General features: G+C 44.6%; 1 protein-coding gene across 1 annotated transcript in view; it reads left to right on the top strand.

Annotated features, from left to right (window-relative positions):
• LOC119390963 (50S ribosomal protein L20) overlaps positions 1 to 24389 on the top strand; it is a 31657-nt gene extending 7268 nt beyond the window's left edge. Inside the window, exons 2-5 of the mRNA XM_037658676.2 lie at positions 3470 to 3580; positions 14618 to 14695; positions 17122 to 17187; positions 24270 to 24389. Of these exons, the coding sequence (XP_037514604.1) occupies positions 3470 to 3580; positions 14618 to 14695; positions 17122 to 17187; positions 24270 to 24374 (360 nt within the window). The 3' untranslated portion in view covers positions 24375 to 24389. The remainder of the gene's footprint in view (positions 1 to 3469; positions 3581 to 14617; positions 14696 to 17121; positions 17188 to 24269) is intronic.
• Positions 24390 to 26906: the final 2517 nt, after the last annotated feature.

Raw genomic sequence — 26906 nt, 5'->3', positions numbered from 1 at the left:
GTTATGCGAGCATATACCAGCAAATCTGCACAGTTTGTGTATTGCATATGGTTTCCATTAACCCCTTAGGCGCTTATGATGACTGGAACTCGTCATGAGCAGTCGTCACTTTTTTGCTTATGACAACCTATGTTTGTCATGGCTCTTCGGCAATGTTCCAAGAGGCTTTTGACGAGCCCATATCCTCAAATGGTGTGTTCCTATTTAAAACATAAATGGCAGCACGGGCTCCGTGATTGTCCCTTTTATTGAATGAGACTCTGCACACTAAATGGTGAAATGCACGCCTTGTGTTTCCCGGTGCATTATAAATGAACATGGTGCAGTGCCGTGCTTTGAACGCTACCACAAGGATGGTAGCCTCATCTAGTTTGTATTGAACTAACTAGGAATAGTGCATTTTTTCCATGGGAAGCCAAATGGAACCCATACTTTGTGGAGTTGCAGAAATTTCTTTCGGGATACACATCAAATGCACCAGGTGTGGGGTATTACATGACGATGTGCAATATGACAAATAAAGCATTTGTATCTGCCATAAAATGTTTTGCAAGTATTTTTATGGTTTGAACATGTTACTGAAGCATTTCACGTCATTAAAAAATTGGCAATTTTCGAACAATATTTTGGATTTAATTGGCACTTAAGGGCTAAGTAATACACACCCTTTTCGTTTTTCACATTTTCTAAATCATAATGTCTTGTAATCTAATGTATGATGTCACTAGCTTTGTACTTGCAGTTGAAACTCAATTTAACGTTGTGGTGACCTTGCTTAAATTGTTTCGTTAACCCTTTGAGACGCTTTGTGCACAATTGTGTACACCACTTGTTTTTGCTAGTTGTGTTGACTAGTGGCTAAGGAAGAGCGAGGTACACTGAGGTTTGGATTAATTGAACCTCCTGTATAATATATGTGCCGTCCTTTACCTCATTTTGCAGTGCAGTGTTGTACATAATCATTTTGCTGAACAAGGCACTACCACGTTCGACGTGCCGCTCCCCGCGAGCCACGACAAAAGTATCATTTTTATTTGCTCGAAAATGACATAAAAACAAATTTGCACTGTTGTTCTGACCTGAGGCATGACTCTATTTATGAAAAAACAGAACATGAATGACTTCAGGGTAAATAGATATTTAATTCCAATATAATTAAGGTTAATTACTATAAAACATAAATCAGCATATTATGACATTGTTTTTGTTGCAATAAAATATCGAGTGTCTTGAAATATGGATGTGCAAATTTGATGCATTTACAGACAGTTCTTCTTAGGTGACGTCTGAAAGGGTTAAATTGAAAAGTTCGTAAAATCGAGAGTCATTTTTTGGTTCATTGAAATCTAAAATTATAGCGTAGTGGCACTGAAATCTTACTGCGGCCTTGCATTTACCGCAAACCCATGCCTGCGCATGGGAAAAAGTCCATAGGGGTGGCCTGGGCATGGAGCATCCCACGTCCGGGCAATGCAGGCCAGGTAGACAGTCATGTGAAGGTATGACAGGCTGCCTATATGAAATGGCAGGGAAAACTAATGCAGTGATTTAGCGAGAAAGCCGAGCAAGGGGAAATCAGCTCTATTAAAACGAAATGCTCATTAAGGAGCACAAACATGTACACACAGGCAGGGCTAGTGGACTGGTCTTTCAGAGTAAGCCAAGCAAAAAAGTTTCAAGGAAACGACAAGTGCCATCGATGAGTACACGGAAGAGGGAGTTTCGTGTCTTTGTCTCACGAATAATGCAATTGGGCACATGTAATTCAGTACTGAGAAAAGTGATTGAATTACAATTAGCATCACTGCATAAGAATTAATGAAGTACAAAACTATCAAGAATGTTATTCATTACAGTCATATTTCAAGGATCTGGCTCTGCTATTGCATAGGGAACGCATATGGTGGAATGTTTGAAGACAAAACTGCCACGACCATATAGCGAGGGCCTAAAAATTCTGTACAGCTGTCCTTGCCTTGGACATGAAACCCTTCATATGGAAAGAGCTTAGGAGCTGCTGGCTGCACCTGTGGAAATCAAACTTACATAATAAGCTTCATGCCATTGAATCAGAGCTTAGAAATTGGCATTCCATTAGAAAATCTCGGCTGAAGTGCACTTGTGCCTGGGGCTGGATCTGCCGGCAGGCAGGGCTGCCTTGGCGGAACTGAAGACAGAGACTGGGGGCCGGGGCTACATATGTGCGGTCAGCTCCCTCAACGTACATTCTACACTTGTAGACCAGCTCACGTGTCACTGTCACGATTTTATCTATCTTTTACGCAGTCATAACAATTATTTTAGGCCTCTCTACAGTCATATTGCATCCTGTCTTTGTCATTTGTTGGACACTGATAACACGACTACTCACTCCAAGATTGCTGTTTGAGCTCTGCAGAGTCTATGTACAACTTGGAATTATTTATCTGAGTTCTTTGGCAGCACGAGCTCATCCATTTGTGTTTCAGCAAATATGGTGGAATCTCCATCAAGTTTTGTTTTAACAAGCAGGTAAATCGCAATAGTTTGGATCATCCTTGGAGCAGGCAAGACCTGCTGTAGAGGTTCTTGGGCCCTCAGACACAAACAGCTAAGTCAAAGACAAGCAAAACATTTATCGACGTCACAAATGAACTATTACGTTCTCTCTCAAAAGCCAAACAATGCAGTTACCCTTCCTGAACCTTACAGTTCCCCAACTGCACATGCGAGTACTCGGCGCGTCCTCACCATCTGGAAGATACAGACGACGCAAACTTGTCAGGGAAGGTGCATGATCAAGTTGTGTGAGAGCACACGAGCAGAGCAGGAACTGCTCGTTCAGGAACGTGCAGGCCCACGCTGCGCACGACGTAGCACCGAGGCCACGCCCCCAGCAACTGGTTTTGCCGGGCCCGAATCTGGAATAGGATCAGCTGCTCTCTTGCAAGCTGGCTGCGTTCTTGCTCAGCCCATTGACGTTCCGATGCTCACTAGCTTCACGTTTGTCTGCCTCTCCCACACAATGCTTCGCCTTCTTTAGTTATGCTCTTTCGGTTGTGGGTAACAGTCTCTTACCACACCTGTGTTAGGTGCATGTAATTGTTTTTCTTTGTTGTGATATGCATAGGAATGACAGCTTTCATGGTGCTGTTATGCTTCCACAACAACGAGTTGTGGATGGTGAGAAGTTTTCTTTTTCATGACGTTTGGGTGAACGGGAAGGAAAGGAGGTGGTGGAGAACAGCAGTGTGCACAATGGCTGTTTTAAGTTTTCAGTGTCAGTATCACAGGTCTGTGCCTTTATATAAGCATCTGTTTGACAGCAACAATCACTGCAAACGTGAAGCAGCAGTAGGCAGTTTTACATGCAAGGATTAGAATGCAGTAGTCAGTCGTTGCTTTTAGCAAGTGCCAGGTAATTTTAGGAGCGCATTGATGGTAGCTTTAATGAGTGAACTTGTGCTTACCTATGTGGCCTTTTGTGCAGAACTTCTATGGCAGGCGGCGCAACTGCTATCGGCTGGCGATACGCAGTGTCCAGAAAGCACTGATTCACTCACAGGAAGGACGGCAAGCCAGACGTGACGAGCTGCATCGGGTGAGTGCATTCAGCAGATCACTGAGTGATGTCCTGGGGTGAACAAGCTTTGCCAGTTGCCAATGTCTACCCTCCAACTTCACCAGAGTTTCACTTTTGCGCAATGATCTGGGTCCTTGGGAAACTTGACTGTGCTTTGATGCTGCTCATATTTTGCTGAACAATTGCATATTTTGGTCTGAGTCATTCAGTTTAAAGGGGCCCTGCAACTCTTCAACGTTGTCAGAAAACGCGGCCGATTGGTGGTCGAGGCTCCTGAGAACACGTAAGTCAAACATTGTAGCACAGCACGTGGCCTGGACTTCACAATTAATTTTCAAAGTCTGCTAGAAATTGTTCCCTCTTCTTTCTACAAATGATGCCATATAGCCAAATGACCGTGCCATATACCCAAACTCACAGCAATTGGCTGATTCGAGCATCATGAGGTGCATAGTTACCGAGGCTGCCATGTGCCTGCATGCACGCTCGCAATCACTAGGGGTCGGATTTTTAAAAAAAGGTTGCTTTAGGTGACGAAAACAGGCAGGCAAAGCAACGTGTTAGGCCTCCAATATTGCCACGCCCGCTTCTTTTATTTTGATGTATTCGGATTTGACCAGCAAGGGCGGTTATCAATGCTCGACGCTGACCGCGCCGCAGTGTTCGAGAAGCTTCGCGATTGTAGTAGATCATTTTGTTAACATTGCGCGCAGGACGTGAATGGTCAAGGTTATTCCAGAGCTGGCGCGACCACGAGTGATAAGACTGCAAAGTTCGATGCGTGATGTATAAAAGACAGCGCATCCCAGCCATGAGCAGTTGTTCGACGGTCGGCGCTCTGTTCACCGCTATCAGTGTATCGCTGTAGTTTGACTTTCAATTTCCCGTCCACAAGTTCGGCCAAATACACAGTTTCTTCTCGCACGTGCCGACTGCTGTCTTCGTCGACGTCACGACCACGTGACAATATTGTGAATACAGGCACAATAAATTTTCACATAAATGCAAATAATTTGAAACAAAGGCATGCGCGACCTGTATCTATGACAAGAAAACAAGAATGTTATTGCTTAAGATGGCACAAAGACGCCAACAGTTGAACATAGCTCTACAATTGTGCTTTGTCCCACACAGTTCGCAGAACACTCCCGTGCTCTGCACAATGAGTGAAGTGGCAACTGTTGAATCAAGGAAAGAAGATTACTTTTAAGGGCTCGTTTTTCTTTGTTAGACACAATATTAATGAGAACTAACAGACAATAAAGCCAAGGAAAGTATAGGGGATGTTGGATCACTGTTGCATCAACACACTCCTGGGTGTCTTCTCAGCATGACTAAGAAGGACAGAGCAGGAGCAGATAGCCAGATCGCTGAAAGACCAGGAGGGAGGGATTCCTCCTATTGGCTGGGTCGAATCACGTAGAGCCAATTTCTCTCCCCTGGCAGTGAATAACTGGTGTAGCCAGGAAGGGCGGGGGGCTTCAGGGAATTCAACCCCCCTCCCTCAAAACTTTTCAGTTTTGCATGGGTATATTACACACACACATACAAACACACGCAGCAACATAAAGTATGTATGCTACTGCAGTGAACACCTTACAAAGTACATTACAAACAAAGAAAAAGCCCGTGCACATCACATTTTCTTTCTTTTTAAGAGCGGAGCTCCTTAAGCTTTTCGTTGCGTTGCGTAGTGCAAACAGAAACTATCATCGTCATGAATCAGCACGTGCTCTCTTCCTCCTCTTCTTCGTCTTCTGCTTCGCTTCCAAAACACGTGCGCCGATAGCTCCGGCGCGGGATGGAATAACTCTGATGGGTGAGAGAACGAGTACAGAGAGAGAGAGAAAGAAAGAATTAATGATAATAATAATTGATGGGGTTTAACGTCCCGAAACTATGGTATGATTATGAGCATAAGGGGAGATGCTACTCGAAAAATCGCGATTTTTTTCGAAAAAGTTGAATTTGTGTTTTGTTGTGTTTTGTATTCCCCCAAGCCTCCTCTTTAATATATTCAAGAATCAAAGCTAAGAATCAACTAGAAGTTGAGAAAAAGTGCAATAAAAGTCCTCGTGGTGGCTCGTGAAAGCGCGAATTTGCCCAAATTTCATGCACGCGGCATATCGATCCGCGGCATTGCCGGCTCTTGAATTTTCGCAAGCACGTAGGCCTAACCCTCTTCTCCCAGAGCCCACTTCGACAACGCGGCTTTCTTGCTGAAAGTACAGAAGAAAAAAAAATCTTTTCCCCACCATAGTCTAGCGTAGCGTCCACCGTAGTGTAGCTTTCAAACATGTTTTTCTCAGTTCTTCGTTTTGCTGCATTTTTAGAGTCTGTGCACTAAATTTGTGCACTCTATGTAGTCAGATTGTAATGAAATTTGGCATTCTTATAGTTTAACATGTCCTCAATTCAAAGAAACAACTTTCACAGTTTTCCACAAGCATATTCAGCAAGATGATTTGATAAGTTTCTTCCTTGAGAATGGTAAAACTGAAACTCGGCATTGGAATTTTTTTTCTAGGCTAACACACATATGTTACCCTATGTTTTCTTGCTTTATTGAATTCCTCAATTCATTAGGAGCAATATGAGCTATTTTTTTAGTGTTTTTGGTGCTTGCTATTGTTGCCTAAGCTTGCACAAAAATGCACTGTTTTCACAAATGCATTGTCTGCAAAAAATTAACCAAATGAGCTATAAAAAAGATAAAAGCAGATTTGAAAAGCGGAGCTCAAACTCTATAAATGGTAAAAGTTTCATTGAGCTGTGACAAATACTTGACGAAAAATTTTCCGAGGAGCATCTCCCCATAAGTCGGCAAAAAATGTGGAGCTCACTCAGACTCACGTCTCAATATGAGTCTGAGTAAGTCGACTCATGAGTGAGCTTGCTGACCTATGATTATGAGAGATGCCGTAGTGGAGTGCTCCAGAAATTTTGACCACCCGGGGTTCTTTAACGTGCATCTAAAACTAAGTACATGGGCCTCAAGCATTTTCGCCTCCATCGAAAATGTGGCCGCCACGGCTGGGATTGATACCATGACCTTCAAGTTAGCAGTCGAGCACCATAACTACTAGACCACCAATCTGGGTATCAGAAAGAAAGAAATGTGTAAGGAAAGTGAAAATCTCGGTGAAAAAAAGTTCGTGAGGCGGCGGTATTCGAACCTGCGTACCCACGTTCTGAAGGAGTGAGTCTTAACCACTCGGCAATCCAGGCACGCTGACAGAACATAGCATAGCCTTGTACAGTATAGTATAGTGAGGTGGCGGGAATGGGAAGTGAGGGTGAGGGGGAGAGGTGTGAAGGTGAGGAGGAAAGGAAGGAGGGGAGAGAGTACAGCTAAGCATAGGAAGAAAGGGAAGACAGACAGAAATAGAAAGTAAGAGAGGGAAAGAGATAGAAAGAAAAAGGAAGCGAAAAATAAAGAGAAAGGGAGAAAGAGAAAGATGGAAAGAGCAAAAAAGACAAACAAATACATAGAGACAGACAGAAAGAAATATATATAAAGAGACAAAAAGATATAGAAAAAACAGGGAGATGAGAGAAAAAGAAAGAAAGGGAAAACCGAAGAGAAACAAAGAAGGCTGCTGCCCACCTCTGCACTTCCTTCAGGCTTGGCACCACTAGTGCGAAGGCGCCTTATTATTTTTTTATTATTTTTTAATGTGTTATTATTATTTATAATTTTTTTTTGCCATTCACTCTCCTTTCCGCTCTGTGGTCTCGCATTCGCCAACCACTTGCGCCATGTCAGCGTGGTGGCGAATGCTTGCCAGCATGTGCCACTTCACTGCTGCTAGTGGTTGTTTCCGGGAGTTCGTTGAACTAGAGGACTAGGTTGGAACCCTGTAGTTCCGAACAGTCAGTGTTGCAAGGTAAGATGAATAACGGTCTCAAACTGCACCCGGTAGCGAAACTTGAGGCTAAATAGTGTTCATATAAGCGCCAGTTCTGAAAATAGGCATTTATAGGCATTTGGAAGCATTTAGGCACAAACACCAAAAATAGGCATTTATCTATAAAAGCCCTTCTTAACATCTTATTCGTGCTCATGTATCAAAGTGGCGCGATAGGAACGCAAGGAACGAAATAGGAATTTGCCTAAAATCCGGTCTCTAGTGATGAGCAGCTCCTTATGGAGCTTACAATAATGTTCATGCCTAACCAGCATTCGTGCTACATCTTTGCTCGTTGCCACCACCTTGCCCAGCTGCAAAGACATGCACACAGTGTCTCGTAAATGGTGACTTCAGCACCAAAGTGCATGCCCTGCTGTAAATAACTTTTGCTGTGTGCCAATAGATGGCGGCATGCAAAATCGTGTAAGCTGGCAAGATACACGAAAGCTTGATGTACTGACCCAGACAGCGATGCCAGGGAGGTGGAGGTGGAAGCTAGAGTTGCCGTGTATTCGGGCAGCCACACAGTGTAAATGTGTTGATCGGAATGCAAAGTTTATACGTGCAAGGTGTACTGCACTACATGTGCACCCTCAGTGCAAGCAATAATTCTGAGTTTTCTAGCCGGGAAGGAGGCAGGGGAAGGGGGGCCCTGGCAAACAGTGTGAACCACCCTGTATTGCAAAGATGCATCATCAGGTGAGGTAAAAATAGTTATAATCAATGTTGTTAAGTCAGCAAAAAATCTAGTAATCGGTGAAATTACAGGTATTTTGAGAGAAGCTGGTCTTTTTATGAACATTGATTGCATTAATTACACTAAGCAGCATGTGTATCTATTTAAAGTGTAACATTTTAGTTAGGTTATTTTTAAAAATATTGGAGTGATATTTTTTCGGATTTTCAAAAGATTTTATGCAGGGCACTTGAGTTTTAATACTGTACAACGGTCAGGATTTATCAACAGCTCCGACCGTTGCTGTGGCCTGTGGGATTTTGCTGGGAAGGCACAGTGAGACACTATCCCACTACAGTAGAAGCTCGTTATAACGAAGCGGGATATAACGAACTAATGGATATAACGAAGCAATCGTAATTCCCCTTGAAATTCCCATAGACGCCCATGTATTTAAAACCTCGTTTTAACGAAGCTAAAATTTCCTCGCAATGGATATAACGAACGTTTTTTTTTCCCCACCGACCATTTACTGACCATTTTGGTAGCCGGCAAGTCAATGTCTTATAGCGCGCGACGGTTTACGTCCCATCACGGATGCGGTCATTCAAAACTCGCGCCTCGCGCTCCCGAGGAGCCGCCTGCCAACACGCGCGAGGGTGCGCGTCTGCCTGCCTCCCCTTCCACTGAAACTCGTGGACCCACCCGCGCACGTCACCCGGCCTCCCCTCTCCCGCGGAACTCGTGAACCCGCCCGCTCCGGCCCTACTCGCTTTTCTCGAGGATGCCGGCCTAGTCGAACGAATTTTCTAGCCGCTCACCACGGTGACTCGGACGCCCGTTCTCCTGCCCCCCCCCCCCCCCCCTCACCTTTTTTTTTTCCACTCATACCTTTCTTTTTTTTCTTCTTTTTTTCTTCTTTTACCATCTCTTTTCACTCTCACTGTCCCTTCAATCCCCAGTCCCCCGTGAGTGTATCGGTTGAGGTGTCCTCACTTGAGAGACAGTTATCGTGCACTCTACACCCAATTTTCATTTTCATTTCCTTCTTCCTTTTAAGAATCACCCCCCCCCCCCTGTTGCGCGCGTGGACGGCGACGCGGCAACCGCGCGGAGTGAGCGCGGCGCCGCGCGGGGCTTTTTGCTTGTCATTCGCTGCGTGTGCATCAGAACAGCGTCTCTCTCGGTTCCCGCCGCTAGACAAGAGATGGACGACGGCAACGGCAAACGAAAGCGCAAAACGATTACAATCGAGCAGAAGGCGGCTATGTTGAAAGCCGTTGAGTCCGGCGTCAAGAAGAAAAAAGTTGCCGAAGATTTCGGCGTAGCGTTGAGCACGGTACCGCAAGCGTGTAATCGACCGAATTCTACTCAATATCAGCACGAAGCGCGAGACTACAATCGACCTCTACATGGCGATCGAGATGCTACAGGTTGCTTGGATGTCTGTAACAGCAAGCACGATCGCCAACTGCTTCCGGCATGCCTCATTTGGCGTCAACAGCGGCGGTGACAGCGAAGATATCGGTGCTGCCGCCAATGAGGGTGCCGCGGGTGACCAAGACCTGGCGTCGTGGGACGCTCTCCTTGACGCCGGAGTTGTGCCCGACTGTGGCACCTTCTGCACGTACGTCAGTGCCGATGCTGACAACCGAAGAGCTGACAGAGGCTGAAATTGTGCGCGCGGTGACAGGGGTGGTGAATGACGACAGTGACGAATGTGTCGACGACAGCCCGGAGTTGGTGTACCCGATGTTCCGACGTCCGCGCAAGCGCTGGATGCGGCAGACCTGCTGCGCCGCTTCTTCGGCGCTCACGATGACGGCGAGGACGGACTCGACATAGCGGCAGCGGCCGAAAAAGCCATCATCCGTCTGAGGAAGACACGGCAGAAGTCTATTAAGGACTATTTTTCTGCTAAGTGAGCCGCCAGCTGGTGTGCCGAGTTTGGCGTGAATAAAGTAGCAGTTCTTTGCTGTTCTTTTTTTTTTTCTTTTGCTAGTTTTTCTCCGTGCGACAGCCGTTTTTCGTTTGCGTGGCGGGCTGCTGTGGGATTTGGTGGTCAGTACGTCCTCTCTTGCATGCTAATTGTCGTTAAAAATGGATATTGGCTATAACGAACTAATGGTTATAACAAAGTAATTACGACTCCCCCTTCAACTTCGTTATAACGAGGTTTTACTGTATATCGGTGCTGCTTCTTGACTTCGGCAAAGGTTCAAGTTAAGTAACCTGTCTAAATACAATGCGGAGACTTTCGTTCTCGCAAATTACTTGTGCGGCATTGGAATTCGGACAGAATATGCAAAATATATATTAAACCTTCTATTTTTTTTAACCGCCAACGAGCCAAAAGTGTAACGAGTCTTTTCATAAAGTGCATTTACTATACCATGTAGCATGAGTGCCTAGGTTGTATTGAAAGCACATATCGCAGTACTAATTATTTTTTATAGTAAAAAGAATATGAGTGGAAAATTTTATGAAGCTTGAAGCATCAGGGAAAGCATTACTGAATAACAGATTAGGAGTCTATTGTGAGGGAATTTCAGGCAGCCTGATGTCACAGTGACAGATATATATAGAAATTTTAGGCTGTTCGCAGCAAGCCGAGGAGCAGTGAGCTAATTTCACCTTTTGGGATATTATATATAAATGCGCATGTATGTTTGCATATATTTATATTGCTAAAGATGGTAAAAGTACTTCCACTTAGCGACTTGAAAACTTCTGTTCAGAAATGTGCGACAGGCAACTGCTCGAAAAGGCTGACTTGCTGCTCCAGAAGCTGCGCCAAAGTGGTTTCAGTCGATCGCAGCACTGCAGTGTGGAATAAAGAGTTGAAATTAGCACTTGCCTCGTGTGTAACTTCCTTTTTGTCACTAAGGTAGCAGTCTGGGATTGGTGTGACATGACACAGGGTAAATGCGCAGGAGACGAGGACAGCGAAGAGGCTTGACCATAGGTCGGCGAACTCGCTCATGAGTCGACTCACTCAGACTTATATCGAGACGTGAGTCTGAGTCTGAGTGAGTCCGGGTGAGTAAAGTTTTTGCGAGTCTGAGTCCGAGCAAGTTCGGCTGGGAAAAATTTTGGGGAGTCTGAGTCCGGGTGAGTCCGGTTGAGGAAAATTTTGGTGAGTGTGAGTCCGAGTGAGCCCTAAGGGCAAAATATGTTGCATGAGTGAGTCTGAGTGAGCTACACATTTTTTTGCCGACCTATGGTCTTATCTACTCAAGTTCAGTATCACTATCAGCCTTATGTCGGCTCACGTTTATATTCACGTATACTCCCACATAATTCAACGCGCTACCGTTCATACGTCAGCTCAATATTTATTGATCAGAGGCATGAGTTGAGGAGGGAGAAGGGGAGGACATGCCTTGACCTACCCCCGCAAAGTTCTTCACGGGAAGTTACTGATCAAAATATCACGTGTGAGTCATCTCTTTCAATAAAAAGATCCTTATTGAACTGCAAACTCAGATAACTCGTCTTTGAAGCTACGAGATCAAAATGCGCTAAGTAGCGCACCGATTGTGCGAGATATTGCCGTTAAAGAGCATTGACATTATGGTTGAGAAAGGCTAATTATAGGCTAGCAGACTCATGAGTCGACTCACTCAGACTCAGATCGAGTCTGAGTCTGAGTGAGTCTGGGTGAAATATATTTTGGTAAGTCTGAGTCCGAGTGAGTCCGGTTGAGAAAAATTATAGTGAGTCTGAGTCCGAGTGAGTCCGGATGAGGAAAGGCTTGGTGAGTTTGAGTCCGAGTGAGCCCTAAGGGTAAGATATGTCTCGTGAGTGAGTCTGAGTGAGCTCCACATTTTTCGCCGACCTATGGGCTTGACACACACGGATTCTGACTTACAACGATATTTTATTTGGAAACAAGCAACCACATATATGGCTAAAAATCCATCACACATCACGTGTGCGCCGTCCGCACAGAATTCCTATCACGGCACAAGAAACATAGAGCTCTTTCCTAGAAAGAACAATTGGCGGTTTTGAAACACAGGCGCCACCTAACCTGTAAATCAATTCCACCTCAATAATCCCGCGGGTTAACTGATTTCCACTTCTGCTCGCAACTGAACACTCATTGTAAACTGCATCACACATGGTCATTACAGTGCAAGATCTACAGTGTGCATCTAAAAACCCTCCTCTCATTTCAGACATGTGGTAACGATGCTCCCGAAGCCTATCATTAAGGCATCGTCCACTTTGACCAACATAATTGTTACCACAAGTGAACGGAGATAGTAGACTGTAGCTTTAGCACAGTCAACGAAAGTGGTTTGATGCTTCTTACTGCACTCACTTTTCTCAGGGGCACACACACCAGTCAATCTGCACGAAGAATGCAGTTTATTAGGTGCAGAGAAAACAACTTTAACCTTGGCATGTTTACAGATGCATTTGAGACGATGAGAAAAACCGTGAATGCATGGATTAGCTGCTACTTCATTATTCGTTGGCAGCGAAGTGGTTGTTTGCTGTAACTTGTGATTCAGAAGGCTGTAATCTGTACTGGATGCTTCGACGCACTGTGTGCATCCCGTGGCAGTCTGCACACTATGACATGTAGTCCCCAAAAACATGGCCTTCAAGATTCACGGCCCAGTAGTGACAACATATTTTTTGTTTAACAGGTACAGATCTTCGCCATGCTTTTGCTTTACTGAATTGAGTTTATTGACAACAAGGTTGCGAGGATGACCAGGCAAAAAAGGGGAACCTGGCCACCTCATACACTGGGCAGCTTCACAGCGGTCAAACAGAAACACGCTGTATACATAATGCATGAACTAACTAAAACAGTAAAAACAGTAAACATCCACGGTTTTATGCAATCACAGCTTTTTTTTTCTTTTTTTTTTTTCTCCCTTGCCATACCAAAACAGTGGCTGCCTGCTACAAAGCCGCAAGTGCCATTGCCAAGAGCATGTGACCACTAAGATCGACAAAGGGGCCTTGTTGTTCTGTTGTAGTGTGGTCGTCTTCTTGTGACATTATCGACTTGTGCACTTCTTGCTTCGCTCTTGATGAACCTTCTGTTGTGAGCCAAATTAAAAATTAACCTCTTCGGGGCGACAAATGGTGACTGGTACTTGGAACAGCGTCAAGCAAAGCAGGGTCGTGAACCATTCTCGCAAAATGGGCTTGGGTGCCAGGTGGCGACTTTGGGTGCATTGAGACTGCACACAGCGGCATAGAGTACCTCAATGAATTTCATCAGTTATCAGCATTTCTGGGCTCCATGTCGGATGGGAGTACAGCAAGCAACTTCACCAGTGCTTATGCCGAGATGATGGCTGACATCGCCAGTGCCATGGAAGAGGAGCCAAGCAGTGGTCAAGATGCTGTCGCCACCACTAAACAACATTGCACCATGCTTGTATTGGCCTTTAGCTACAGTGAACTGTAGTTCAGCATCATTCATCACTGTGGAAGGTGCTGGATTTGCTTATTTGCAGGGCCTTAGTGATATTGAGGATGGCTTGATAAACTTGACAGTGCACAAGAAGCAAGACAAGCTTGCGGACTATTTTCATGTGGAACAAAGAGTAGTAATTTGCAAGAGAGCATGTTGTCACATGGTGCTTTTGCATGTTGGGGGGAAATTGGCAAGTTTCTGCTTGTCGTAATTTTGGCAAACCGTTCCAGGACCTGCATTGTGTTAAGAGAAGCCTTAAATGAGCACATTTTGCATTTTGATTTATTGATATACTAAATTGTTTTGTGATCCCCTTTGATTTCTATATATTTTGGATCGACTGTACATACTCGAAACAAAGGTACAGATATACATCCTGCCAAGCGCATCGTGATGCAAAATAACCAACAAGGATTTATGAAAGTATCTTTGATACAGCTCAGCCCTGTGGGTTGGCACCTCTTGTAAACAAACATGTTGTAATAAGTAGGTGCGCATTCACCACCACTGTGCTGCTGCTTCAGATATGCCAGCAGTGTAAGTGATTGTGCTGGGAGTTCGGTTGAACAGAGATGAGAAGTATGCGCCTTGACAGCTATAGAGTAGAAAGTAGACTGGCTATTATCGACAAGTAAAAACAGGTCTGTTGTGTGCAGGGAAATGGCACTTGGGTTTTGGGGGAGCGAGCGAAAGGCAAATGGTAAAGACCCCGAAAGTGGGGGAACTTGGACGCACAGACAAAACGGCAGGGAGGATGTTGCCCAATTGCTGCCATGGCGATGGGTCCACCAGCATGCATCATTCGCCGCCTGTTGTGGTTGTTGACAATACTCCGATGGGCATTCTCTCTTGGAATGCATCTGCGAGTGCTGCAACCTTGGAGCACGAGGCTCCTAAAGAAGCAGGCAAATGCTAAATGTGCTATAGGAACGCTCAGCAGATTAGCATACCATTAGCATGTGCAGCCTTTCTGTTGTCAACTGATGCTGACAGGGTCAAACATGAAAATGTGTCTCTCTGCGCAGATATGGAAGATTCGCACAGAAGCAGCATCCCTCGAACATGGCATTTCCTATGAACCATTTTACATCAACCTGGCCAAGGTGAGCCTCCTGTTCTTGGCTGCCATGGTGGCAAATGTGTTGTGCTGTGGGCATAAGCAAAATTGTGCAGTCACTTAGCATCCATTATGCAAAACCCAGCAAGTGAGAGTCATTTTAAAGCAGACCTGCAACACCTTTCCCAGTAATAGAATGACCTCACTATGGGCACAGTTGCTCCACTGCATTGATGATTTCACTGTCACCCCTGGTCACGGACATGGTTGTCATTTAGATGGTGTGCATGATTAATGGCACTTATTAAGGCACATGAGATAAAAGATCCTCTTCATTGCTTCGAGCTTAAGCAAATACATACAAAAAAAACAAGCTTAATGGTAAACTGAGCATGTTACAATGGTGCAATAATCTTAGCATACAACGCACCAGCTTTTCTTGAGTGAAGTTTGCATAGAATACAGTGCCAGCATCGTGGTTATGAGAGTGTACGTAGATCAGTAAGAAGTTGTCTGCTCACCATCTATCTAGTAAAGCTGGTTTCATGCAACATTTAAGAAGTAATGTCAATGCTAGGGCTTCATGTAGCAGCTGTTCTTCGAAAAGAAATGAGCATGCACCTAATCAAGGCTATACAGTATTTGAATTTCAGCAATATACAGGTACTGGCAACCGAAGTTAGATTTGAATGTTCCATTGTGTAGCTTATCACTGTTGCTGTTGCAGAAATCTTGTCATTCTGCATTCAAGCAGGTGCAAGCTGCCTTCATTTTGAAATTCAAAGTTAAGAATGTAGGGTAAGTTATAAGAAATGCTGCTGTTAGATTTAACCCTTTGAGGGTTTTTTTTTTTTCACAAAATGCGTCCCCCCACTGTGTATTTATTTTATTGTGGAATTAAATTCTTCAGATGAATCTGCTTAAGAAAAAAAATTCACTAAAATTTTTTGGGGTGACCATAAAGTGATAAGCAACTCATTTGTGTTTTACATACTGTGGGAACCACGCCCACTGGCTATCTAGAGATAGCGCCACGTGCTGCGGGATGGAGCAAGCACAATACCCATAATACACGGTTTATTAGCGAGTAACAGTAAAATAAATTCTAAACAAAAAACCTGTACTACTGTTAAAAAACTATGCATTGAAATGAATGTCTGTGTAGATTGCATGAAGTGGCGTTAAGTGGAAACACGGGGGAAGAAAAGCCACTTTTGATTCAGTCAGCATTGTCTCGCCACGCGCGCTTTTGAAATCTCGCTCACTCATCAACATCTGAGCCTTAACTCGTAACTCCTCATATGATGGGCTGACATTTACTGAATCAGATTCTGATTCAGCAGTCGAGCGGCAATTCGGAGGGATGGCCGCTAGACTCGTTTGCAGCAGAGAAATCGACACACACTTCCATAGCGCAAGCAAACTGCGCGGGTGAGTGCACTGAAGAAAACTGTGTAGTTATGAGCACGTCCGGAAAGCAAGAACAAGTCTGAAACCTATAATAATCATTCGTCTTATTGCCAACATGACGGAAGCGGTTCTTGTGAGTCCCTGAAACGGGAAATGCAACCTCAGCAACATCGTTTGTGTTAGTCAGCACCTGCACCGAAACAGGTATAATCGCATACCAGGGAGCAATAAATAAGAGAATAACAAATTGGTCACCTTTTGAAAGATTCTAAACCAGAAAGCCATCGGTTTTACGGGCGCAACAAGCAGAAACAGGCCGAAGAACGAAACCGAAACCAGCTGGCGCACAGCTGCAGTAACGCATTAAAAAAAAGAGACACATCGGCGCAGGAAAACGATTCCACGTATTCCCACAGTGTGGCAACACATCCCAAGCAAGAGAAATGATAGAGAAGGCGTGCATTTTAAACATGCATGCAATGATGTATATGTACATCTTTGACCCTCAAAGGATTAAGTGTGGTTACGAAATGATCAGAAGATGTGTAACAGGGGCAGTATGTATTTGCTTAACTTATTTGCATATACTGCCACAGCTGTTTTGTCGAACTGTTCCTCACAGTTTCTAATGGCTAGGTCACTTCATCCTGAACACTGTGCATCTGATCTAAAGTCAGTGGTCACATTCTAGGACCCGCTTGTGTCACTCAGCAAAGACTGTTTGCACTGTAGTAGTTTCTGGAATATTTATAGCTGTCTCGCAAAGATGCACTGTGCTTTTTCCCAGACTGGCTTTTTGGACAGATTTAGTAGGGTAGGGGTTTGGGCTAATTGGTGTCGCTGATCCGTAACGTCGTTTTTGCATCAAATCAAAGCGGACAGGGACACAGAAGGCATGTTACGATTCTTGTGTCCTGGTCCACTTTGATTTAGTGCAAAAATGACATTATGGACAGGCTTGTTAGTGGTTAATAGAACGATTTATCGAGTGGAGCGGATGAACGGTTAGGGTGAGCTGCCCGTTGTTTAGCATAAAGCGTTGCAGTATTCTTTCCATTGCAGTGCCGCCTTGCCTTGGATCGTCATATGTTGGCTGACCTAGCCTACACGGAGCCTCGCACATTCAAGGTGACCGCGTGTAATCATAGTGCATGTACTGATTTTCCTTTTCTTGGGTGTGTTACAAGCAGTGTGCTAGAACAGAATGAAAAAAAAAATGAAACAAACAATATTTTTGACCGGAACGAAAATGTAACCGAAATATTTAAAATCATTTTTTGGTTCACGAGAAAACTTGGCACTCCGGAACAACTGAGGTCATACAATGTGAGGAATTATGCATACCTCATGGCACAGTATTGGCGCCTACCTCAGGCAGGAATTCCAAAGCAAAGATATGTTCAAATTGTGCAAAAAAACGAAAACAGTGGCAACCAGGGATGTTTATAGTATTAATGCAAGTCGGCTTTTGCATGCCTGTTATGCAGGCCAGCATGGAGAGGGCATTCTCGACGCTGAAGTTTGATAAGCAAAGGCCATTATGAGATCACAACAGCTGGATTTGGCGCCATAGTTGTCTGCCGCCGCCAGTGTCCATAACCGCTATCGCGTGAAATAAGAAAAAACGAAATGAGAAACAAATTTCTAGAATTGGATGGGATTTGAACCCGCGCCTTTTGCGTGGCAGTCGGGTATTCTATCACAGAGCCACGTTGGTGCTTGTAACACCTCCGCAAAAGTAGTCTATACAGGCGTCATGTCGGGCTAGTAATCTGTTAACATATGTAATATAGCGTGGCAGAAGAGTAAAATAACGCATCACACAAATCGAATTTTGCCATGATGAGTGGGTCGTTGAATGCTTCCAACCCATTACAAAGGGCTGAGCCATAATTCTTCATCGTCATCAGCCACAGCACAAAGTGCGCATAATGCCTTACAGATGTGTAGTGGGCACCACAATTCTCCGAAGAATGACGAAAAGTGGCATAGTGGGTGCTTCCCTACTTCGGAAAAAATGATTTGTAGCATAGTGGGTACCTTGCATGTGTACTTTTATTAGTTGCCCGTTAGAGAGTTTACAAAGGGCTCTAGAAAGGCCGCTCTTCCAGCTTTCGCTATGACTGTGCTGTGTGTTCCGCGCAGGCCTGGTGATTTTTTTTTTTTTCAGAATCAGAATCAGAATTTTATTTTATCAGAATAGCGGTCTCGCACATCAGAGAGTTCACTCAATGATGTGCTGCTTCTGAGATCGTGCTCAATCCCTTGACACGAAGCAATGGGGCCACTAAAAAAATTGGGAATAGACATTGAGAAAATAAATAGTATGACTTGATAGTATGGTTTGTGCTAGTTGGTAGGAATTCATGGTACAGTTACTTCCGCTCCTCTGAAGGACGTGGGAAGAACGCTCTTTACCCCTTTCCCACTTAAGAGGAGTGCAAGTAACTATACCACAAATCCAATGTTTTTATGATTACTTCAATTCAAATTTTTGCATACAAATAAACACCATTACGAGCCGTTACGGAACATTTTTTTTTTTCGTTCCGGAACAGAAACGGAACGGAACTTGTTGCAGTGGATCGAAAAAAAAAAACGAAACGTTTCGTTCCGACATCCTGGTTACATGCTGCACACTGTGTCTTACAGTTTAGAAGGTGCATTCTGCAGCAGATCCTTTTCAAGAACCAGGGAGTCTCGGAAACAGTGTTTAAGATTCTGCCAAAATGGCATGCAAAATTCATTTTTTTTTCACTCGTACAAGGAACCCTTCATAGCTTTGAACACTGGTATCTCAGGTAAAGGGAGACTTCGGCTAGTTGGTTGGGATTCATGTTTACCTAAACAGCGCATAACACCAGTCAAAGGGTCCGCCGCGGTGGTGATCGGTGCACCGATCACTTGTGTGGTGCAGAAAGCTTGCAATGCCTCCAATGCTGGAGGCGGTGTAAAACAACGTTAGGTGCAGAAAGCTTTCAGGGGGGGGGGATTAATACATCGAGTGAAAAGCAAAAGAAGATGGCTTTCACTTTTGAGTCGTCTTAGGCGAATGCATAAAGAAGCCTGTTAGCTTTCTTTCTTCTTCTTCTTCTTCTTCTTCTCTTTTTTTTTTTTTTTTTTTTTTTTTTTTTTTTTTTTTTTTTGTACTGCTTCCTAGAGGCCACTACGGAATTTTCGGCGTACAAACAAAATTACCTAGCCATATACCGCTTCGCTGTAAAAGGAAAACTAAGTTTTTGATATCATGCAGTCCCTCGTCGAACGCACTCTCGGACACCTTCGCGGAAGCTCGACTTGAAGTGGATCGCCATCTTCCAGGCATCCCGGCGCATGCGCAAACGATAGTCTGGAAGCACTGCGAGAATGCTCTTGCTTCAGCACAGAGAGGCCTCAGAGAAAGGGAAGGGAATGTCGGAGGAAGTTGGTTTTCTGAGGCTAGCTGAGTGACGTCATGTTGTGCCGAGCTATACAATCGATTGATAAAAAAACATACCTGGCTTTCACTTGGTCGGCATTATTATTGCCACTGTGCTCCCGAGATGGCGCTTGACGCTAGTGGCTAGCGCCACTAGCGTCAACCTTCAGTGTTTGTTGTCTTGCTAGCGCCACTAGCGTCATCTCGGGAGCACAGTGACAATTCTCGCTCGGATGTGACTAGGCTAACTATGATGCACGGGCACCATGAGGCAAGAACAGCTTTACAGTGGGTGATAGCAACGCCTAAGTTTGCATAAGTGTGTGTTTGCAAATCAGTCCTGCAGAAGTCCTCTAGGTGGAGCAATCGTTTTAGGGCGCATGGTAAGCTCTACACTTCCCATGCATTGACCAAGTTGAGGAACCGTTTCCTCAGTGACTAAGAGGCATCCACATAATGTGTAAATGATTTTATTACAAATATTGCACTCTTTTACCTGTAGCAGATTAATCAAAAGTTGACTAAAATTACTACTTTGGTGAAATTGTTTCCCCTAGGACCTAAATTTTGACTTAATTTGCACATTTGAAAATTCGGAACACAAAAACTGTGAGGTATATGATTTCAGTTCTGGCACAGTTGCAGTTGTGTACAGTTATGTAGATGACAAGGAAAAAATATCAACTGGTTATCTTGGAATCCATGGGATATAATGGTATCTAAATAATCAAAAATATAGTTTTCAAATAAGTGAGTTTAAGGCAAGCAACAGATGAAGAGCGAACATTTGTTGCCACGGACACAGTTCGAATAATTTATTACGTTGCCACCAGCTTGGTAATCATTACAGAAGTCATTTTCTCACTTTTCAGCTTGTTGTCTTGCTTGCCCTGCTTCTTTTGTGAGCTGTCGTACAGGTGTGTCCGCAAAGTATTATCGATTGTGGCCAACTTCTTTCAGCAAATTGACTGTATTGCAGCCAGGTTTCAATCCTAATGATTTTCAAGCGTTGGCACGTGCAATACTGCCATCATTAAATGAAAGAACAGCATTCAGTGTCACAATCTGTGAATCCCAAACAAGGACAACAAAGATGCGGTGATGCAATTAGATGGGCTCAATACTTCAGCTGCACAGCCTGCACGTGCAATTCGGTCTAATTACTTCACAAAATAATATCCATGTCCATCAGAGCATAGCTGTTGTCACCCTGCTCGCCATTCTCCTCCAGGAATGACACTGAAAAGGCTAAAATACTTCAGTGTTGAAGAGCTTGTTGGTTCAGTGTTTGCCACCTCAATAAGACCCGGGCATTCATTTGTGTTTGCAAGCAAACTGCATTGGTTGCCGTGAAATTTACGCTTGCTAAAGACCTTTTCTGCCCGTGGCATCGTAACTTATTGACAGGCACGGTATTAGACACAAGGTGCAATAATACAGCTAGGAACTGATAGTGTTCTGACAGACGCGCTCCAAAGAACATGCGCAAAAAAAGAACAAAAAACGCGCACAGCATCTCTCACTGCTTGCCTCGGAAAAACTGTTTTTCAGCCAAAAAAAAAGAGAGAGAGAGAGAGAAACCTAACAAATGTCAGTATGAAAAATATGCACAAAGGGATACACTTTCCAAAGTCATTTTTTTTTTATCTTGTCCTATCCTGTGCCCTTATTTAAAAAATAGTCAGTGATTAATTCTCCGTAACTGTGCGGTTCGCTAGCCTCCGGTTAGCTGAGATGGTAGAGCTCGGAATTCAAACCCCAGATGAAGACACATCTTTTTGTCAGTTGGGAAGCTATCTGTAAGACCATATGGATTTCCTTGTAGCTTCACGCTGCAAATGGCTGGATGACAGTTCTTTGTACGCCTATGCTGTACGCAGCACTGGCACGATCCTTACAGATTATTGAAATGTGTGGCATACTGTGTAGTTTCTCGTATCTGTAAGAAGCAGATTGCGCTGCTTATTTAAAGGGACCGACAACTGGCCAGAACGGGTGATTAGATCCTGGTGGAAATGAAAAGGCCGTGAATTATAGTGACAGATTCCAGAATACTTTTCGCAATCTGAGTAGGATTTATATTTTTAAATCGCGTTTAAAAGTAACGAAAACCGGTATGCCGCGCAGCCTAGCTTGAGATAACTGATATTTATTCTCCAACCAAAGTTACGAAGACACGTAAAAACCCGACGTTTCGGAACCAGCTCGGTTCCTTCCTCAGGGGGGACTGCGGCGGCTTGGCAGCGGCCTCTTTAAGGCACTCTCGCGGCGGTTAACGACCCCACGCATTACCGAGGAGCGTAGCCCATGCGCATACACCGGGGGGAGAGTTCCGAGTGAACGGTTGATATTTTGAGTGGTCCTCTGTATATGCCACGACTCCAGTAGTAACCTCCTCCTCCACTTGGTTTCACTTTCGAGGATGGCGGTTCCGTTGAAGTCTATTCTGTGGTCAAACGTCTCTGCGTGCTCGGCGACGGCGCTGCGTTCTTTGTTGAGTTTACGGACGTCGTTGACGTGTTGCCTAATCCGTTCGGGGAAGTTTTTGGTCTCGCCGATGTATGACGAGGGGCAGTCGGCACACGGTATTTTGTAAACGACGCCGGGCGCCCTGTCTTTTGTTGGTCGGTCTTTCGGGCGGGGAAGGAAGCGGCCCAGCGTGCATGAAGGCACGTGCGCGATGTGCACGCCTTCTTTCCTAAAAATCCGAGCCAACGCCTCGCTGGCTCCCTGGACGTATGGGACCGACACGCGTTTTGGAGAGCTGTTCGTCAATGCTGGCTGGGAGTCGCGTAACCTCTTTTTCTCTGCGCGGCGGGCGACGGATCGAATGAAATTTCTGGGATAACCGTTTTTTCTGAGGTCCGCAATTACGCGGGCCTCTTCTTTCCGGCGTTCCGTGTCAGTGGAACATATCTTTTTGGCTCTCTGAAGTAATGTGGACACAACGGAGGCCTTGTGGGTGGAGGGATGGGACGAATCGTATTGAAGGTACCGGCCGGTGTGCGTCGGCTTCCTCTAAACGGAGAACTCCAAGTCACTGCCCTTCTTGCCACCTGGACGTCGAGAAAGGGGAGGGTGCGGTCGCGTTCACACTCGACCGTGAACTGTATGGCTGGGTGAACGGAATTTAGGTGCAGTCTGAAGTTTTCGATTTCAGATGTCTTCACGACACAAAAGCAATCGTCCACGTAGCGAAGAAAGAGCTTGGGTCGCGGCGAGAAGGAGCCAAGTGCTTCCCTTTCTATATGTTCCATGGTCAGGTTTGCCATTGTGACGGAGATGGAGGCTCCCATTGCGGTTCCACTGTTTTGCCTGAAGATTGTTCCTTTGTAGGAAAAATACGTGCTGGACAGGCAGAATTCCAGTAGGCGGCAGAGTTCGTCAATAGTGAGTGGGGTCCTTTGACTCAAGCCATCGTCACCCTCAAGAGCAGCACGGGCACAGGATACAGATAAGGGTACCGGCACATTGGTGAACAAAGATACGACGTCGAACGAGACCAGGCTCTCGTTTTCGTCGATGCTCACCTCTGATGCTAGCTGCACGAAGTGGCTGGAGTCGCGGACATGAGTTGGGGTATTGTTGGAGTTGGGGCTCGGTAATGCGTGGGGTCGTTAACCGCCGCGAGAGTGCCTTAAAGAGGCCGCTGCCAAGCCGCCGCAGTCCCCCCTGAGGAAGGAACCGAGCTGGTTCCGAAACGTCGGGTTTTTACGTGTCTTCGTAACTTTGGTTGGAGAATAAATATCAGTTATCTCAGTTTACTCACCCAACCAGACAGACTTCTGTCTAATGTTTACCTTCAGCCTAGCTTGAGCGCCATGAACCAGACGTATGCAGTCTTAAGCACTTCGTTGTACGTAGTCTAATGCTTTTACACGCACCAGAACGAGGGCTGAAAATTTGAATATGTATGTTATTGTCAATTCCCGTTTGTTTCTGAGGTAAAAGAAGTAAAGCATGAGATGCGGCGCTGCTTTCGTGGCTTCCAGGGAAACGGAGGCTGCGGCGCATGCGCGCGGCGTCCGGCGGCGTTTCCCGCGTAGCTCGACTCTCGTCTGCTCTCGTCGTATCGGACTTTTGAAGAGTAGCACGCGAGTTTGCGCTGCTGCTCGCAAAATGCCATCGACTTACCGTTCTGTTGGAGGATTGCTACCACTTCATGAACAGCACTGCTGGTGTATCCTACGACTTGTTTCGTTTTCGAAAGCATGGCTTGGCCTGGCTTGACTAAAAAGTGATAAAGCGACCTGTGTACGGCCAAAGTACTTCTATAAGAAGCCCCAGAAAAACGCTATAACTATTGTAAAATAATTTAGTAGGCTAGAAAGCAGTAGTCGCGGCACCGCAGGCTTTGCAGATGTAACATTGCCTTTTCATACTTAGGGCATAAGTTGTCACCACTGCTGGCGTATAATCGCTATCGCGCTCACCTCTCACAGTTTGCAGCATGTGATATTAAGACTGCATAATTGCCGCAGATCGAAAAACTCTGATTACAAATGTTTTACGGCGTTCTCCGCGTTACCACAATGTGATTAGAAGCTCTGACCAGTAAGCTTCCCATTGCACTCAAGAAAAGGGGTACCACAAAAGTTGGTTGTCGGTCCCTTTAAATATCTTGTCTGCCATGTAGCATCTACATGCACAATTACTTGTTAGCTCATTGCTCTGCACTGTAAAAGTATAGATTGTTTAGAAGTCAATGCTGTTGTGTCACTTCATTGTAATGTGTGCTGTCACTCAGCTCCACATAATGCAGCATGGTGTTTTGCATGTTCATTACACGCAGGGCCTTGCTACCCTCGCACGCTTTATGCGCAGCATTGAAGCTGTGGACGAGACGTCAGCTTTGCAGGAGCGTCCAGAAGGCGTCATCACTCGGGGCATGCTCTGAGAAATTGTGCAAACTGTTGTGCGATAGATATCCTCCATGTGGGACACAGAACTCTTGGTGCCACATCGTAGAGCAGAGAAGGCATCATACTGCACTTAGGGTGAAAGAAGTTAGAAATATGAAAATAAAACAAACAAGCTGTGCTGTACTCGTTATTACCTCTTGGTTTTGTGTTTTTTCGAGCGAGCAGAGCAGTAATTGTGGTTACTCATACTTGTCTGAGTAAGGAACATTTTTAAAGTGTACACAGAGCAGACAACTGCATTTGAAAACACCGTTTAATCTCGTCTAAATTTAGTGAGCATTAAAACTGTTTGTGCAGTGCACAATTTATATGTCAGGTTTTGCTACTTATAGTGCCAGGCTGTCAGCCATATTGCCTAAAGTGCCACCACCAGGCTTGCCAACACTGGAAGGCAGCATTACCCTACCAGACGCCTGAAGCACTTATGTCTGCCAATGTTTTTCTTGCACGCATAAATAATTATATCTTACAAAACAGTCCAATTTTTCTTTCGGCAATTCCATTTTTGTGAACCAATCTCTTATCAAATAGCTTTTTACCACTGTGAAAACAAAGCGACAGTAAAGTTACATATTCTTGCGCTGAAAGCAGCTTATGATAGATTCAGCTCTTTATCAGATAAGTTGATAAAAGGTGTATTAATGCATGATTCTTCTGATTTCCACCTGGTGAAACCTAAAAATGATCTCAATCCAGAAAATTCCCTTCAAGTTGGCTGACCTCGTGCCCGCTAAGTTTGAATGTAGTACAAGGCACAATACAGGGGGAGTGGTTAAAGCGCCGGTCTCTGCATGAGGCTCGTGCAGTGAACTATGTTCGAATGAACTATGTCGCGAATTATGTTCTCTGTCTACGAATATGTCAAATTCACATACCATAATTCTAAGACACTCAGTATTACAATCCAAGAAAGAAAATGAAGCAGTGTGTTGTTTTTGTTGAATTGTAATTAGCATGTAATCAAATACTTCATTATTCTGCAGTCAGTCGTTCCATTTTGACATGAAAGAATGTAATCATGGCTCCAAATGTATGCACAATTCGTTTTTGGTTTCATTCATTTCGAGAGATGAAAAGCAATACTTTTGAATCGGTTCTGGAATGCAGCACGTCGAACAACCCTTCGAACATTGTAGTGCCTTCACTAAAGTGATCGGTTACCGCCATACACAGCACACTGAGGTTAAGTCAAGTCATATTGACTATGCAGAATGTTTGATTCGTCTAATGAGCAATGTGTCTTGCTTTCTTTTGGCCACAATTAAGTTGACACTACAAGATGCGTACACAAACGTACCCACCGCTGCTGAAGGGGATATCCGTGGTCAGCTGTGTAATAACGTGAGCAGCAGACAGCCTACCGAGAAGCAACTGATAAGTTTATTAGAAGGCGCACCATGTATAGGCGCAGAACCACGTGATCGGTCGCACAGGAATGCGCGCACACTGGGTGCGCAGTGATATGTAACGTTACGCTACAACAAGCTGCAAGAAAAATTTGCAAACTATATTCAATCTGAAGGGTTCCAGCACGTTACAATGTGAGCACAAGAAGCGTTGTAACGTGCTAGAACCCTTCATTTTGTCATCATGTACCAACTGGCACAGAAAAAAAATGCCAGGAAATTAACCCAGCGAGATGCTTGATTGCAGAGGCTCTGGATTGCACAGTGGGTGGAAGTAGTGACTGGTCAGTGATTGATATCAGTTTTGTCCCCTGAAATAGGAACAAAAGTCCGTTCCTCATTCTTTCTCAATTTTGAAACGAGTTCCCTTAGGAACGCGTTCCCGTTACAATCTCAACAATGGAACGTGTCGTTACATTAACGCTACATTCGATGTTATTTTTTTTTTTAATTAAAAAATTGTGCGGGCAAATCCTGAGTCGAAATGAAGTGAGTAATTTGAAGCTCACATCAAAATATGTATTATACGAACTTGAACATCGCCGCAACTGGTTAAAAGGAGACAAAAATTCCAATGAAACGCTTCTAGACGATTTTCTTTTTGAGAGAGCACCGGACATACTCGAGACATGACTAAACGCAACGTTCGTGCTCGCCGATAAGTGTAACCCATGTGGCACTGTCACTTCGGTCTTCAAATGCGTATACTGCGCTTCCGATGTTCAGATAAAAGTTTCCTTACCTGCACCTGCATATAATTAAATTTCTTGCACAAGAAACCACATAGAAAGGAACAATACATGGGCGTTTAATGAGTACTGATTTAATATTGCAGCATCAGTGGAATATAACGCCCAGGGTACATATTCTCAACTTAGTATTACTAAGTCCCTTATTTGAACTCGGCAAGAGTTTCATCTCAGTGTTGGTATCCGACAGACAAATCTGTTTTCTCATCAGCACTTTGTTGGCAGCCTTGAAGAGCCGTTCTACTGAAGCACTTTAGGGTACTGTCGTGTTGTACACAAATGAGAACAACGTCAACCAAGATCGTAGGGGCGAGGGTAGGCTCAGCGGGCGAGCGCCGAATGTATGCGTATC

This window comes from Rhipicephalus sanguineus, chromosome 4 (assembly GCF_013339695.2).
Source record: "Rhipicephalus sanguineus isolate Rsan-2018 chromosome 4, BIME_Rsan_1.4, whole genome shotgun sequence".
NCBI classification, from domain to species: domain Eukaryota; kingdom Metazoa; phylum Arthropoda; class Arachnida; order Ixodida; family Ixodidae; genus Rhipicephalus; species Rhipicephalus sanguineus.
The sequence above is the reverse complement of the archived record's forward strand: the minus strand, read 5'-3'. Positions and strand labels throughout refer to the sequence as shown.